Consider the following 18,277-nt stretch of genomic DNA (forward strand, 5'->3'; position numbering starts at 1 on the left):
GTTTATTAGTTTTTCAAGAAATATGCAGTTCATACTATTTATTTCTGTAATGTTAATTTGCAAGCTGATTGACAAAACAGATTTATTGATAATTATGCCAAAATCCTACTTTGTTATATATACAGTTTAAAAGCATTTTATACATTTCATTAGAAATGTTATTGATAATATTAACACATGATCCGATTGCAGAATTAGTTTTAGACCCATGTCTAAACCATTTTCTTTCTGCAAAATTTTTTTTCACATCAGAAAGCGCATAGTACTTTTTTTGCAATATAATATACTGTAACTACATGACAGGTAGTTTTATGCTGTCTTTTTAACTAGAAATTTTTATGAGTTAGTTTTTAGATGAAGATGGAGACATAATTTTCATTTCAGATGAAGATGGAGACATAATTTTCATTTCAGATGAAGATGGAGATATAATTTTCATTTTAGATAAAAATGGAGACATAATTTTTATTTCAGATGAAGATGGAGACATAATTTTCATTTCAGATGAAGATGAAGACATAATTTTCATTTCAGATGAAGATAGAGATGTAATTCTCAGGTGAAGATGGAGATGAAGATGGAGAATTTTGCAATTCTATTTATACAGCTCATGGTCTATATATATATATATATATATATATATTTATTTTGAGTTTTTTTCTTTTGTTTTACACACATCAGATGTTGTGGTGACATCAGTCTATATTCTTTGATGTTTTCAAACATCTACTTGCAAGCCAATTTAATTTTCATTGCTTTTTTTGACACCTTAATATTTTGCTGGCATCAAAATAGAACAATTAAGACTTGGCTAGCTTTTTATACTTGCAATTATTAGTAAATAAATAAAAAATTTCAATTCATATAATTTTATGCCAACAAAAATAATGGGTAAAATTTTATCATTATTTTTCTATTATTAACTTGTTTTGATTAAAAAGAAAGCATTTTTTTTAAAGTAAATCATCAGGACAGAAATCAACCTTGTCAGCTGTAGTCAACGCTTCATGAACAGATTATCTTTCTCTGCGGGTTGTGCTTCACGATAATGATATATCTTTTAGACAATGACCAAGAACCTGAGCAACTGTTCCAACCACAAAGAGTGCACGGCAATCAGAAATATTAACACAATCAAGACATAATACAACATTATTTTTTAGAACTTTCATCTTCTTTTTCGTTGAACCACTTGTGCTCAGTGTGCTGGAAGCAGAAGGAGTCTTATATTCATCATCATCCAAGAAACTTGAGCTACTTTTTTTTTTTTTTTTTTTTTTTTTGTTGTTTCACCTCCCCAAGGCCCAGAAGGCCACTACAGATGAGGAGGCTACTTAATTGTGGTTATAACCCTCTCTCAACTCTATAACTCCGAAACACGAACCTCGACGAACAAGGCCGCTGCGCGGAGAAACAAGTTGAGCGCGGTACTACCAGGGACGTGGTGGGGATTGAACCTCTCGCTTATGAAGCGAGCGCACTACCACTACACCACTACCGCATTTCACTCACAATGTCAACTGCTGATGAAGAAGAAATGAGTTCTGTTTTTCCATCAGTTCCACTTTACTGCTTTGATGCCTCAATTCCATTTTAGTTTTGCGGACTTGTTTCCGTGTCTCCCTAGCTGTTAAATTCCAATCAATTCCTGCCATGCTACAACTTAATGGATCTTTTTGCTGCTAATGTAAAAATGCTTTATCTTCATCATTTTTCATAACTTCTGATGCATTTTTGGTTGATATATCAAAAAGTTCTTCAAGGTCAGCATGGAAAAGTCTTTCATTTGACAGCTATCCAATTTTGATCGTCGGTGTTTTTTCAGCAACAGATATTCGTCATAAAGTTTTTTTAACTTTCTTTCTGCATCGTCAATTCTTTGAGTTGGTATTCTTCCTCTCTCCCATATAAAAAGAACTGCTTCAATTGTTGCCCGAATACTGTTTTTCGCTTCTTGTTTCTCTTCTATATGATGGAAGAAAAACCTCCGAAGAACATCCCCTTTTGAAGGAAGTCGACAGAGTTTGTGTAGGTTTACCAACAAGCCACACCACAGCAGAAGATCTATAACATATCGCTTATGTTAAATACATATACATACACATATATACGACTCATTTTGAAAAAAAAAATTAGTATTTTGTGTGGCCACCACCATTTTTCATCACTTCATTTAATCGACGCGGCATCGACTCAATTAAACTTGCTATCAAACGGTCAGGTATTGTAACCGAAACTTGTTTTATGGCTGCCCAAAGATCATCCAAAGAATTTTCAAAAAGGAAGATATTGTTATCCTTGAGTCATTTTTTAACTTGTTTAGACGTATGGCAAGGAGCATTGTCATGTTGAAATTTAATTTCATCCTCTTCTAATTGTTCCAGTGTGGGCAGCAAAGATTTTTGTAGAATACTAATGTATTCTTTGGAATTTATTCGTAATCCATCTTCGACTCTATGCAATCTGCCCACACCTTTGGCAGAAAAACAACCCCAAACCATAATTCCAAGATTACCCTTTACCGTTTGGTGAATACAATCTGGATTTAATTGTTCGTTCTTACGTCTAATGCACATCTGTGGACGATCTGAATGCAAACAAAATCGTGATTCATCTGACCATAATATTTTTGTCCAGTCTGTGTTTTTGTTATATGTTACCCAAGGTAACCTTGCCTGTAAGAAGAGGTACTTTTTTACATGGGTGTATTTGAACTTGCTGTAAGAAGAGGTACTTTTTTACATGGGTGTATTTTGAACCCCTGATCTTTAAGACGCCTCGAAATTGTCTTACAGCACGCCATAAAAAGGCTAGCTTGGGTAAAATATAAAAAAAACACAGACTGGACAAAAATATTATGGTCAGATGAATCACGATTTTGTTTGCATTCAGATCGTCCACAGATGTGCATTAGACGTAAGAACGAACAATTAAATCCAGATTGTATTCACAAAACGGTAAAGGGTAATCTTGGAATTATGGTTTGGGGTTGTTTTTCTGCCAAAGGTGTATAGAGATTGTATAGGTGTATATTGTAGAGGTGTATAGAGTATTTCTGCCAAAGGTGTATAGAGGTGCATAGAGTCGAAGATGGATTACGAATAAATTCCAAAGAATACATTAGTATTCTACAAAAATCTTTGCTGCCCACACTGGAACAATTAGAAGAGGATGAAATTAAATTTCAACATGACAATGCTCCTTGCCATACGTCTAAACAAGTTAAAAAATGGCTCAAGGATAACAATATCTTCCTTTTTGAAAATTGGCCTGCCCAAAGTCCAGACCTTAATCCCATTGAAAATTTGTGGGATTATTTAGATAAAGAGGTCCATAAAAATAATATTTCATCTTTGGATGATCTTTGGGCAGCCATAAAACAAGTTTGGGTTACAATACCTGACCGTTTGATAGCAAATTTAATTGAGTCGATGCCGCGTCGATTAAATGAAGTGATGAAAAATGGTGTTAGCCACACAAAATACTAATTTTTTTTTTCAAAATGAGTCGTATATATGTGTATGTATATGTATTTAACATAAGCGATATGTTATATTTTATGTATTATATTTTTAATTGATTAATAATACATAATTTACTAAAAATTTGTACTGTTCACTTTTTTTTGCTCGCCAGTGTATATATATATATATATATATATATATATATATATATATATATATATATATATATATATATATATATATATATATATATATATATATGTATATATATGTATATATATATATAATAAAAAAACAAATTTGCAAAATTTGAGAGAATTACAAAATTTTACCAATGGTTAATTCATCTTATAAATCATGGCAACCCCTAAAATTGCTTCTTTTAGTCTAATTTTTGGTACACATGATCCTAGTTGATAATGGAACACAGGCAACCTTGAGGAGAATGCTTTTTGTGAACTTTTTTATTTCTATTACAATCTGAATCACCCTAATATATATGTACGTTTGAATTTATACACACATATTTATATAGATGTATAATACAGTTACACCAAAACTCTTTATTAAGGGATTTTATCAAAATCAAGTATCATTTAATATAAAATATGTACATTAAATTTTTTAATTTGATTTTGATTTGAAGCAAATGCATAAAATAACATATTTTATATTAAATGATACTTGATTTTTTCAAAATCAAGTATCATTTAATATAAAATATGTACATTAAATTTTTCAATTTGATTTTGATTTGAAGCAAATGCACCGGCAAGCTAAAATTGAGTCAATTCTACCCGGAGAGAACCAACCAGATCTAGAACCAAATTTTAAAGGTAGAAATTTTTTAAAATTAATATGTTTTTTTTTCAATAAAAAATGTTATAATTTTAAGATTCCATAAATCAATGAATTTTTTTCAATAATGAATAAATTTTGTAAACGTGTAATAAACTTGATAAAAAAGACCTTTTAATATTGCTGAACTGGGTCTTTTAATGATTTTTTTTTGCAAGTTGAAAAAGTGCATTTTGATATAGTTAAACCTGCTTTAGCTTCCATAAATGAGCTTCTGTCACACGATCAGAAACTTGCTATTTTTGTTGTTGTTGGGAATTTGTTATTTTTGTTGTTATTGATTAACTTGACTTGCTATTCTCAACTTAAGACTTATAACTTCTAACTTTTTTTACACTGAAATCAGAGTTTTAATGTAACTTTTACTGTAATTTTTTTAGTATGATTGCCACTAAGGAGCATAATCTTTCCCTAAAAATAGATGGTTTGAATTCTTATCAACAGTTGTCTGTGTAAAGAAAATATAAAAAAAATATCAAATTGCTCAAATTAGAAAATAAAAATTATTTGAACTGAATAAAATAATAGTTTTATTGAAACTCATATTTTTAATATTACATATTAAGTCATATTAAAAATTGTTTTCATTTTTGTAATAACATTTACATTATTGATAAATGACAAAACTTTTGATTCCAAAATTATAAGCAAAATTATCACAGAGGCAAGCTCATAATATGATCAACAGGCATGATGAGACAATCTCAGCAACTCATGAAATTTTATTTGTTATCATGTTCATCATTTTTTTATGTTTACACAGGTTCTGTTTTATATTTATACAGGTTCTGTTTTATGTTTACACAGGTTCTGTTTTATGTACCTTTATATGTCATAATGCTAAATAGTTTTTTTCTAATTAGTTCAAAAGTTGTTGATTGTTTTTTAAGGTTTGGAGTTTGAAGGAAAAGCCAGGAATTTAGAGGTTTTTTTCCTTTTTTATTTTTAAGTATTAAACAGTCTTGGTTTATGTTATAAATAAATTTATACAACAAACATAACTAAATATGTCAGTGTGTTTATACATGTAAATGTGCTGCTATGGGTTCTTACCGACAGAGCTAGTTATTAAAATAATAAAGTTCGTAGAGGTGGTTCTTAACCCACCTCTGCGAACTTTTTTTTTACATTTTTAATAATAGTTTTAAATAAAATTGTAACATATATAAAATATAAAAGGAGAACTCAAACTTCTATACCTTTTATTTTAGTTAGCTTTTTAAAATTTTTGTATAATATAATTTAGATTAAAAAAAATTTAATTTAAGATTTAAAAAGTTCAATTTAAAAATATTTTGGTAATTTATTAGCATTAAATGCCAACATTTAATGCATTATTTTTACACAAACAATATCTTTATAATTTAAGATATTTTAAATTTAAACGCTTAATTACTAAGTTCTAAAAATAAATATTAATATAAAAAAGATACTACTAGGGCGAGAGGGAATGGTGTAAGTATGTGCAAACCGGTCCTTAGAATTTTAGCAGCACATCACAGTATATTAGGGCATCCCGTACTTGTCAGTTTTTATTAAAAAAGTCGGCCCTTATAATTTTTTTGCCTTTAGGTATATACATTAAAGAAAGACATAAATTAATTTATCAGAATAAAGGTAACATTTGCAAAAATTGACCTTAAGTTTTTAAAACTTGACTCAAATGAGGAGGGGGACCAAAATCATATTATGTCTAAAATAGCCTATATAGTTGGTAAAAAAACTTTAAAAACTTTTTTTGTTAATGTCAGTTAATATAGAACAGTTTTAAAATATTTAGAGTGGTTTTCAATAGTATTTTTAAAGTATTTTGAATTCAGGAGTATTTTGAATTTTCATATAGTTTTGCTTTACTTTGAAATCATTACTTATGTTTAATAAATCAATATGTTCAGTGTAACATTCAAACTTACTTTTAGAGCACTCTTCTTCATCATTATTTTTTTCCAAAACCTCAGCATAGATCAATAAAGTATAGCAATAAATCATTTTTTGCAATTAAAGACTTAATAATAGCAGCTTTATATAACAGATTATAAATTTATATACTTTCAAGCAAAAAAATACCAAGGGCAAAGTGTTTATTAAAAAATGTTGTTTTTGAAAAGTACGGGACATTTTGAGAAATTGTTTTTAAAAGTCACAAATGTATTTTAATAAATGTATTTAGCTTTTTGTTCTTCCATACAATAAAGATTCATTACATGCAATGGTGGAGCAAAAAAATTTATCATCCTGTATAGAATTGATCTATAATGGTGCTGATATTAATGCCAAAGATAAAACGGGTGCAACTCCATTACATCTTGCTGTATTTGTAAGTTTTTTTTATTCAAGATTTTTTTTAATTATATGTATCTACTTTTACTATTATTCTATAATATATTGTTATTGAACTTAATGCTGCTGATGTTAGTCATTGGCAGCCATTTAAGCTGAGGTAATGACAAGAGTTGCCGCACTTTTTTTAATAAGAAAATGTGAACAAAAGTGTATGCAAATATCTAACTTATATAAACTTCAAGTTTTGTAATTTTAAAAATTATATTAAGTTATACAGTTGTATTGTTATTTGAAAATTGCATTGCGGCAATATCTACTTAATTTTGATTTATAGCCTTTATTTGCTGTTTTATAAAGTTATATTGTCTTTAGTTTATTAAATAGTGTTAAAAATTTTAGTATGTCTTAGTAAAGTATGTCAAAGTGGTTAGCTCGCTGTGCTTCTGATGTTCTTTGTGAGGGTTTAAGTCCTTTTGCTCACACATTTAATTTTTTTTTAAAATCTTTTCCAATTTTCTAAAAAAGAAGGTACAGTGAACGCTCTATATAAGCAACCTCTCTATAAGCAACATTCTTTATAAGCAATCTCTATACAAGCAACTTTTTTTAGTACAACTGTTCTGTATAAGCAACTTATTTTTTTAAAGCTAAATATTTGAGTTAAGTTTTGGCTAATTCAGAAGTAAAATCAGCTGTTCACAACAACATAACCACAAATTATAAAAAATTCTGTTATTGGAATATGTTTGTATTTTTTGCTGCCAGTATTGAAGTGAATTTCTGTTAAATAGAATAGTTACTTGAATTTTTTTAGTTTTTATTCATTAATAAATTAATAACTCAACTTCAAAGTTGTAAAAAATTGACCTCAAATTATAAAAAATTCTGTTATAGGAATATGTTTGTGTTTTGTGCTGTCAGTATTGAAGTGAATTTCTCTTAAATAGAATAGTTGCTTGAATTCTGTTAGTTTCTGTTAGGTAATAAATTAATTTATGTTTTTATGCTTTAAATTCAACCATAATTTAAATTTTTGTGCTTTAAATTCAACCATAAAATTTGAATCAGAAGAAAAAAAGACGTTCAATATTGTTAAAAGATAAACTATCCATTTTAAAGGACATTGAAAATGGTGAGAAAACAAAGGACATTGGTAACGAAGTTGCTAAATTTACAATAAGTAGAGTAAAAGAAAATAAAGAAAATTTAGAAGAATATGCAACCAAAAAAATTTAGAATATGCAACTGAAGTATATGTGAATCAGAGTAAGATTAAGCAAGTGAAGACAATAAAATATAGGGAAATTGGCAATTCAGTGTTTTCTTGGTTCTTGGTGTGGCAACAATTAAGCAATTTAGTTCCAATTCAAATGATAAAATTAAAAGCACTCAAAAAAAATAGATTAAATAATGGAACTAAAACATTTTTTGCAAGCGATGGATGGTTAACAAAATTTAAAAAAAGTCACGGTTTACAGATTTTATCTGTTTGTGGAAAGAGTATGTCTTGCAATGTGGAGCTAGGTAATTCATTTAAAAATAAATTTTAAAATTATGTTGCTGAAAATGGCTTTTTGCCTAACCAAATATATAATTGCGAAAAAACTGGTCTCATCTATAAAAGCTTGTCCAATAAAACTAACGTTACAAATTTTTAAAAATCCACTGCTGGAAGAAACCCAATGAAGGAAAGAGTAACAATTATGCCATGCATAAACGCTACAGGTATGCATAAATTAGATTTGATGATGAGAGGAAAATCAAAATCTCCTCATTGCTTCAAAAATGTAAATTTGCCAATATTACAAATCATCCAAAAATGCAAATATACATTGGCAAATATACACTTTTTAATGACTGGTATAATGATATATCTACACATTCAGTAACTCGACACTTGGAAACTAAAGACCTTCTTGTAAAAGCCCTTCTCTTAGTAGATAGTGTAACTTGTCATGGGTCTGAAAATAATTTTACTGATAACCTGAATTTCAAAGTTATGTTTTTTTCCCCTAATAACACATAATAATAACACACCATTATTGGAACCACTAGATCAAAATGTGATAAAATTACTAAAACAACGCTATCGCAAACATCTACTCGGATGTCTTGCAGCCTTAGGTGCAGAAATTGGAATAGTTTCAGCACTGAAAAATATAAATTTGAAAGATGTTATTTATTTAGTGTTGCAGGCATGATATGAAATTCCTGTGTCAGTTATACAAAATTCATTTAAATATCTTTTTTGTCAAGTGATGAAATTCAATACAACATTCCTTCCGATAACTTTTCAGAAGATGATATTCTCTTGGCAAGATTGTATTTTTTAATTCGATATTTAATTATTGTAATTTAGCAGATACTGAAATTATGGAGTGGGTAAGTGGAACAAGCAAAGGAAATCATCCATTTAAACTTGAAGAAAATCCTGAAGTAAAAAGTGAAACTACTCTTATTAAAGAAAATGAAAAAATGTTGGATGACTACAATAAAAACATCAATGATGTATAAATTCTTTTAATTTTGGTTATAGAATTTGTCAAAGAAAATGACTTACCCTGTTCTTTTGTTACTAAAATTAAGAGAAAAAGCTATTATGAACAAATATATTTAATTGTTTTTGTTTGTTTTGGCAATTAGTGCTGTACTAAACCAAAGATTTATTAAAATTTGATTTTTAATTTATTTTTTTTTTGGATAAAATTATTAACTACGCCTATATGATATTAATAATAATAATAAAATATTTTCTTTTGCAAAATAAAACTGAATTTATTTATTCTACACAGTTTAGTTAGTAAAAGAAATAAGTATAAATATTTTACATATTTCTAACTGTAAGTTTAGTTAGTAAAAGAAATAATGGTAAATATTTTACATATTTCTAACTGTAAGTTTAGTTAGTAAAAGAAATAATGGTAAATATTTTTACTCCTTTTTTCTCTGTAAGCAACTTTTCCCAATAAGAAACTTTTTTATTGAAATTGGTTCAAATGAGTTGCTTATATAGAGTGTTCACTATATTATATAGATAACATAAATAAAGATTATAAACTATAATGAAAGGTAGTGGGGGAGGATTCGGGTGGAACAGAACATATATCCACTAAAACATTTTTAAGTTAAGTTATGTTTCAAATTGCTTACAATTGGTAACAAGTTTACACTTTTTACTTACAATTTTATAAACTTTTAAAATTCAATAAATGTTTGTTTATCATTGTCATATTGCTTTTTTTTTTTTTAGTGTACAAAAGTTTTAATTTGCAACCATGTAACACATAATTTTTTTAAATCCTTATAACATGTTAGATTATGTCTGCAGTGGTTACACTTTTTAAGTATAGATATACTTTGAAAGTTTAACCAATTGAGACTAAACATACCGTAATGTTTCATTATGCCTGAGTTTCACTAATAAAGCAAAAAAACAATTTTTTGATTGAAACTTTTGATGATTATTGGATTTTTAATATAATGCTCCGTATTCTAAAAAATTCTGAATGTCTCAAAAATTAGCACCAGTATAACTTGCAAATTTTATTACAAAAAACTAGTTTTTTTATTGATTGTTTTTTCAGTTTTTGCATAAACCATAATTTCCTGCACTGTTTTTACTGTGCTTTTGCATACTTGTTAACTGCAGCAAATAAAATTTCATAGTTTGTTTTAACACTGCATTGATCAAAAAACCAAATATTCATCCATTCATCAATAGTGAAATTATTTGCTGATTGCAGTTGCTGCCACTAGAATTCCTCAGTAATTACATCAAGTGTTACTAATGTTTGGAAAAGCCTTAAAATTAATTTTTGCAGAAAGATCTGTAATGATGCTTAGCTCACAAAAATACTTTGTATCATCTTGCCATACCAATGCTGTAATACTATATTTGAGCTTTACTGTTTAAAATTTGTTACCAAGTCAGCACAATTTTATATCAGTTCATCAATAGAAAAACTATTGATGATTGGTGACAATGTTTTGCCACCAAAAATTTTACATGCTTCAATAACAAATTTAATACATGATGATGCCAACCAAAATGTTGTGTAACTTCTAGCTTTAATCTTTTTTTTAAATATACTACAACATGCCGCTACAACACCACCTTTTGCTTAATTATTTGTCTTTGTTGTATCACAAATAATCTTTTTTTATTAGTTTTCAAATACTAATGTAAATTTAGCAAATTAATCCATGCTGAAACAATCGTTTTGACTTCCTTTAAAAGCAAGGTTGTCAACTTTATTAACTGATCATTGTTTTTTAAAATTAAAACTTGTTTAATCTTCTTGCCATCAAACTGTAGTGCCCATAAAGATTTTTTTATATTTTTCTTAACTCTTCTTTCATTCTCTCAGCTACTTTTGTTACTGCTTTATAAATACCTAGCTGTGTTGGAGTTTTAATAGTAATACCTTCTTCTAACAAAATAATGGCATATTTTATTTATTTGTTATTTTTTTATTGTTATTCTGATTCACTCCTAGCAAGGCTGCAAGCAACCACTATTAAGATTTACTAGAAGAAAAAAAAGATAAGAGTTATACTGCAAGGAAGCAGTTGAAAGAAGGCTTGAACAGTTTTAGGTTGTATGATCCAGGAAAACATGAAGATGGTAGAGAATTCCAAATGGTTGAAGTGCAGGGAAAAAAGCTAGATAAATAAAAGTTTTTAGAGTATGCAGGGACAGATACAGTAAAAAGATGCGATTTTGCTGAATGACTAGTGAATGCAATTTTGCTGAAAGCGAGAATTAGTTTTAGTTGATGGAACTAGAGATGATAGCTTCTTTGAACAGCAACCATGAGAGTATTTGTAACCATGAGAAAGAGATGCAACTTTATGATGATGACTTAAGCTAAGCAGAGAGAGCGGGTCCAACTACGTTTATTTACATTTTTGGATCTTGTCTGAAAGAGAAAGAGCATCATTAGAAAAACCAGCCCAAATATGACAATAGTATTCCATACAGAGACAAATAAGAGATTTGTAGAGGTAGAGAATGAAATCAGGAGTAAGAAAATGGCAAGCAGGATAAAGAAAAACAACCTTAGCGAAGTTTTGTATATAAGCAACCTTAGCGAAGGTCAATTGTACATATGGTTTTCATAAAAGGTCAGTAGTAAACGATTATCCAAGAAGATGTAAAGAAGAGGACTCTGTGAGAGGTTTGCTATCCATATAGAAATGTCAACAGTATTATGATAGTTGATTTCTGTAAATAACTAAGTTTTTTTGAGTTTAAATTTGCAAGCCACTGGGAGCCCCAATATTTTATAGATATGAGATTAAATTCAAAATTGGCTGCCTATTCTAAGCAATCGAAAAGAGAAAACTTTTTGTCAAGGAGTATAAAGTTGAGTCATCAGTAAAAAAAGCTACCTTAGATGTAAGGTTGTTGGGAAGATCATTAATGTAGGTAAGAAGCAAAACAGGAACAAGGGTAGAACCTTGAGGTACCCCAGATGTTACTGGGAATAAAGAAGAGTGTTGGCCTTTAAAGATGACTTTAATAAAGCTCTTAGAATGAAATGATTTGATTATCTCAACAAACACTATATGAAGCAATCTTTAGAAGAAGACCAGCATGCTAAACTTTGTCAAAAGTTTTAGATATGTCAAGAGCAATAGCTCTAGCCTCTCCATCTCCATCTAATGCTTGATTTTTCAGTCACAGTAGTTAGCAAGTCAGCCGTAGAGCAAGAGTATTGAAAACTGTATTGATTGTCTGACAGTAAGTTATTTGACTCAAGATGGAATGTGAGAAATTTGTTTATCAAAGACTCAAAGATCTTGCTAATAACAAAAAGAAGAGTGATTGGACGATAATTTGAGGAGTCAGAATGTTCTCTTGAGTTTTTGAAAATTAGAATAAAAGATGCCATTTTCCAGCAGGCAAGAAAACAAAACTCAATCAAGCACTTATTAAATAGTTTAGAGAGAACTGAAGAGAGTTCTGGAGAACAATTTTGTAAGACTATGATAGGAATATTGTCTGTACCACAAACTGTAAAAGAGTTAATAATAAAGAACAAAGAGAAAGGTGATAGAGGGAAGAGGTGCTAAGCAGAAGCACATATAAGAACGGTCAAAGGATTCAAACCTGATTTCATAACAAATTGGTGAATTCATGCGTGTGTATACCTACAAACTAAACATTTGACTATTGGAAGGATCCAAAGGACCCATCAACACTGAGATCTGAAAAAAGAATAGTGGAATTTAAATTAGCCTTATTAGGAGTAAACAACTCTGGTGAATTTTGCAAGAAGTAAGATTTAACTGAAAGAAGGTTGCTTTGCAAAGCATGAATATTTGTAAAAGATATATTAAAACAGTTAGCTGGTGGTGATGGTTTTTTATGTTTAATATTTCAGGTTACTTTTGGCATGATTTAAGATTCAAGAGAACTTGACTCATTCCAAAATAGAGCACAGCCTCCTAAGCAATGAGCTATGCAGTTGTCTTAGTTAATTTACCCTGAGTTGTAATATAGGGTTCCTTATATGGCCTCAACATGTGCACCATATGCATTAACAGGGACAACATCCATGCGCAACATGGCACTTTTAATACTCTGATATTTTAAGATGCGGTAGTGGTGTAGTGGTAGAGCGCTTGCTTCATAAGGGAGAGGTTCCTGAGTTCGATTCCCGTACTACCAGGAATGGTGCGCTCAACTTGTTTCTCCGCGCAGCAGCCTTGTTCGCCAAGGTTCTTGTTTCGGAGTTATAGAGTTGAATGAGGGTTATAACCACTACTAGCCTCCTCATCTGTAGTGGCCTTTTTGGCCTTGGGGAGGTGAATTATAAAAAAAAATAAAAATAAAAAAAAAAGCTGTTGATGGAATCAGCCTCTGAGAGCTATCACAGAGTTTGGGAAACCTATCTAATAACTGGCCTCAATAACATTAAATTGAGTTTTAGAGCCATTCCCTCATTTTGAGATAACAGGAAGAGATACATAGCCACTATCAAAGAGGCACAAACAAAAACCAATTAAAAAAATCAAGAAGATCCAGCATTCATTATCCTAGGCAGAAAACAATGTAACACAGATTCAAATGAAAAACAGGTTTGAGGTTGGTTAGCAGAATTTTTTTTCAATATCTAAACTTCCAACTAGGCTGCTAACAACCACTGTTAGAGTTGGAAGTTACTGGAAGAAAAAAGATGAAGTTTATAGAGCAAGATAATGATTAAAATACGACTTTAAATATTGCAAATTATATAAATCAGGAAAACAAGATGATGGAAGCAAATTCCAAAGAACTTTTAAAGCACTTAGGAACAATCACAATAAAAGCTGGGTCCCTGACCATCTAAAAAGAAACAATTTTTCTTAAGTTTCAGGTTTTATTATTAAATTATCTCAACTCTCTAAGCAATTATTTTGCTTAGAGAGCTGAGATAACTTCAGTTATTTTCAGAGTTGTATAGTTTTTTATTTGCTGCTAATGAAATGCAAAATAATAATAAGTATCTATGATTACAACTGAAAACAATTTTAGTATGTGAAAAGTTTTACAAAATATTGACATATTATGAACTATAACATGGTGTATATAGTATATAATTTTTTTTCAAAATGTTTTTGTATTGGTAATTTGAGTAATCTACAATAAGCATCTGCTATAGCATTCTTTAGCTTGTAGGTTGGGAAAGTGGTCCTTTTTTTTTGTTGGTTATTTTATATTTTCCCCACCAAATTTTAAAATTTGAATATATGTACTTAATTTTTAACATAAACCATTCATTATTCTGAGCACTGTACTTATTCATTTTAAAAAAGATAAATTTTGCATGTTATTTTTTTTAATGGAACCCTTGAGAACCTGGTATACTAAATAAATATTGTATTTGTTGTTAAAACCATGAATGTTAGTAATGTGTATTATATTTTGGTGTTTTTTGTTTTTTATAGCAAGATGATTTAGACATTTTAAAATCTTTGCTTTTTCTTGGTGCTGATGTCAGCATTAAAGACTCTAGTGGTAAAACTGCAATGGATTACATTGACCGAAATCAAAAATACTCCAATGACATTAAAGAGATTTTTTCTCTCTTTGAAATAGGTAAGCTTTGTTTTTTTTTAAATGACTGTTTTTATATTTATTATTATTGTGTTTATTCCCATTACTTTAGATTGTTACATATTTTTAGTACATATGTTCAAGTTATATCAGTTATATCATCGAAGCATCTTGCTAACAAGGAAATTATTATTTAAACTAAAGATATTTGTCAGACTTGATGACAATGTAGATGAAATCTGATTTGATGACACATTGCCTAAGAATGATCTTTACTGCTCTTTTTAGAACCCTTTAAATATTTTCTTTTCAAAAGTTAAGTTTTAGTAAACTTTTGGTTTAAATATTTTCTTTTCAAAAGTTAAGTTTTAGTAAACTTTTGGTTTAAATATTTTCTTTTCAAAAGTTAAGTTTTAGTAAACTTTTGGTTTAAATATTTTCTTTTCAAAAGTTAAGTTTTAGTAAACTTTTGGTTTAAATATTTTCTTTTCAAAAGTTAAGTTTTAGTAAACTTTTGGTTTAAATATTTTCTTTTCAAAAGTTAAGTTTTAGTAAACTTTTGGTTTAAATATTTTCTTTTCAAAAGTTAAGTTTTAGTAAACTTTTGGTTTAAATATTTTCTTTTGAAAAGTTAAGTTTTAGTAAACTTTTGGTTTAAATATTTTCTTTTGAAGAGTTAAGTTTTAGTAAACTTTTGGTTTAAATATTTTCTTTTCAAAAGTTAAGTTTTAGTAAACTTTTGGTTTAAATATTTTCTTTTGAAAAGTTAAGTTTTAGTAAACTTTTGGTTTAAATATTTTCTTTTCAAAAGTTAAGTTTTAGTAAACTTTTGGTTTAAATATTTTCTTTTGAAAAGTTAAGTTTTAGTAAACTTTTGGTTTAAATATTTTCTTTTCAAAAGTTAAGTTTTAGTAAACTTTTGGTTTAAATATTTTCTTTTGAAAAGTTAAGTTTTAGTAAACTTTTGGTTTAAATATTTTCTTTTCAAAAGTTAACTTTTAGTAAACTTTTGGTTTAAATATTTTCTTTTCAAAAGTTAAGTTTTAGTAAACTTTTGGTTTAAATATTTTCTTTTCAAAAGTTAAGTTTTAGTAAACTTTTGGTTTAAATATTTTCTTTTGAAAAGTTAAGTTTTAGTAAACTTTTGGTTTAAATATTTTCTTTTCAAAAGTTAAGTTTTAGTAAACTTTTGGTTTAAATATTTTCTTTTGAAAAGTTAAGTTTTAGTAAACTTTTGGTTTAAATATTTTCTTTTCAAAAGTTAAGTTTTAGTAAACTTTTGGTTTAAATATTTTCTTTTGAAAAGTTAAGTTTTAGTAAACTTTTGGTTTAAATATTTTCTTTTGAAAAGTTAAGTTTTAGTAAACTTTTGGTTTAAATATTTTCTTTTGAAAAGTTAAGTTTTAGTAAACTTTTGGTTTAAATATTTTCTTTTCAAAAGTTAAGTTTTAGTAAACTTTTGGTTTAAATATTTTCTTTTCAAAAGTTAAGTTTTAGTAAACTTTTGGTTTAAATATTTTCTTTTGAAAAGTTAAGTTTTAGTAAACTTTTGGTTTAAATATTTTCTTTTGAAAAGTTAAGTTTTAGTAAACTTTTGGTTTAAATATTTTCTTTTGAAAAGTTAAGTTTTAGTAAACTTTTGGTTTAAATATTTTCTTTTGAAAAGTTAAGTTTTAGTAAACTTTTGGTTTAAATATTTTCTTTTCAAAAGTTAAGTTTTAGTAAACTTTTGGTTTAAATATTTTCTTTTCAAAAGTTAAGGTTTAGTAAACTTTTGATTTATTTTTTTTTCTCTAAAAATGATCTTTACTGCTCTTTTAAAAAAGTATTTTCTCTTTTTCAAAACTTTTTTTTCAAAACCTTTTTTAAATATTTTCTCTTCAAAACCTGCACTTTTAGAAGCTTTATTATTTTTTTATTTTTTTTCACTATCATTAATTAAATACTAGCTATCCAGACCTGTAAAACGGGTTATGGTAGGTCTGTAACAAACATTTTCAATTTTTGTACCTATGCAATTTTTTTTTCATGTTTTCACAAATGTTGTTTTAAAATAACCCTAAATTGTTGTAAAAAAGCATGCTAAACCGACTTTTTTGAAAGTGGTAAGATTTATCCGATATTATTTGTTTAAGCTGTTTGTATTACAGTAAAAATATAATGTACAAGGTGCAGTACAAGTACCAAAAATACAGTAAAAGTATCGTGGTAGTTTGTTTTAAAAAAAGAATTCTGCCCTAAGTGTGGAAATAATAATCAAGGTTTTAATTTTATTATTTTCAAAAAAATAATTGTTAAATGCATTAAGTTTTTTTGTTTTCCTAGAGTTATAATAACCACAGTTTAAAGGTGTTTATTTTGTATCATAATAAATAATATTTATAATAAGTTTTTAGTGCAAAACCATAGTACTTTATCTATAAGCCATTTCAAGTTTTTTGTCCTTTGACCAACTTTTAAAACTTTTCTCAGCATGTTTAAGCATTTTTAAAACTTGCAAATCAATATTTTGCCCTATAAAATAAAAATGGTATAAATAACAATAAAGCAATTTTTTTTTTAAATAGTAGCTGAATATAAAAGGATATATGGTATATTTTTAGGTAGAAATAACAAAAAAAAAGAAAATTAAAACTAAAACTGTAATAAATCCTTAGCTAGTGAAAAAACCTATTTTATATCGAGTTCAATCCTCACCACACCACTGGTAGTACCATGCTCAACTTATTTTTCTGCGCAGCTGCAATATTTGTCAAAGAAAATTTAAAACTTGGCACGTCAAAGATTGTGTTTTAAAGTTATAAAAAAAAAAGAGGATTGTAACAATAATTAAAGTAGCCAACGCTATTGTAGTGGCAGTAGCCAACGCTACTGTAGTGGCCTTCATGGCCTTTAGGAGGTGAGTTTATATTAAAACATAATTCTGATATTTTATGAAGCAAGGCCATAATATATAAACAAGGCTACATTTGCACCAGGTGTTTTTAATTGGTGCACTATGAATCAAAATTTGAACATTGAACAGTATTCTTTTGAAAATTTTAAAAGATTTCAAGATTCATATCACAGAGTATCTTGATGTGTAAACATCACCCTATAGAGTTGGTGCTCTTGAGTCAGCAAGACAGTATCCGTGATAACTGTGATCAATGACAGTTAAGATAAATATAGATAATAAAATAAATTTCATTAAAATCTTAAATGAAGTTTATAATTATGTAACTAGCAAATTATTTTATGATTATGTAGTTAGTTATTTATTTATGTAATTAGACAGATGGGCTGGTTTAGAGTCTAATCTTAAAATATCTTAAATGTGCTTTAAGCTGTTTTTAGTAAAATATACAAATAACAATAAAGAAATTTATATTTTGCTTACCTCATTTATACCAAGATACTACTTGCCCATATTTCTCCCATGTCTGTGTCCCATGTATTAAGCTCTCCTATTTACATTTAAATACGATGTCATTAGCAATCTTTCAACGTTCTAAGCAAGTTGCTAAAGGTGTATATTGGAGTTGAAGAGTTGAAAGAGGAGAAAAACAAGTAAACAAATTTTTTATAAATAGAAAAAATTTTGAGACTAACATTATCTAATATAAGTGTGCACCCATAAAGTATGTATACA

The 18,277-nt window shown here is 28.0% G+C and overlaps 1 protein-coding gene across 1 annotated transcript in view; it reads left to right on the plus strand.

Moving 5' to 3' along the window:
• Window positions 1–18,277, plus strand: part of LOC136071959 (85/88 kDa calcium-independent phospholipase A2-like) — a 47,407-nt gene that overhangs the window by 1,600 nt on the left and 27,530 nt on the right. Inside the window, exons 2-5 of the mRNA XM_065803482.1 lie at window positions 4,225–4,300; window positions 5,213–5,247; window positions 6,493–6,639; window positions 14,538–14,688. Coding sequence (XP_065659554.1) covers window positions 4,225–4,300; window positions 5,213–5,247; window positions 6,493–6,639; window positions 14,538–14,688 — 409 coding nt within the window. The remainder of the gene's footprint in view (window positions 1–4,224; window positions 4,301–5,212; window positions 5,248–6,492; window positions 6,640–14,537; window positions 14,689–18,277) is intronic.

This window comes from Hydra vulgaris, chromosome 08 (genome assembly GCF_038396675.1).
Source record: "Hydra vulgaris chromosome 08, alternate assembly HydraT2T_AEP".
In the NCBI taxonomy this organism is placed as follows: Eukaryota; Metazoa; Cnidaria; class Hydrozoa; order Anthoathecata; family Hydridae; genus Hydra; species Hydra vulgaris.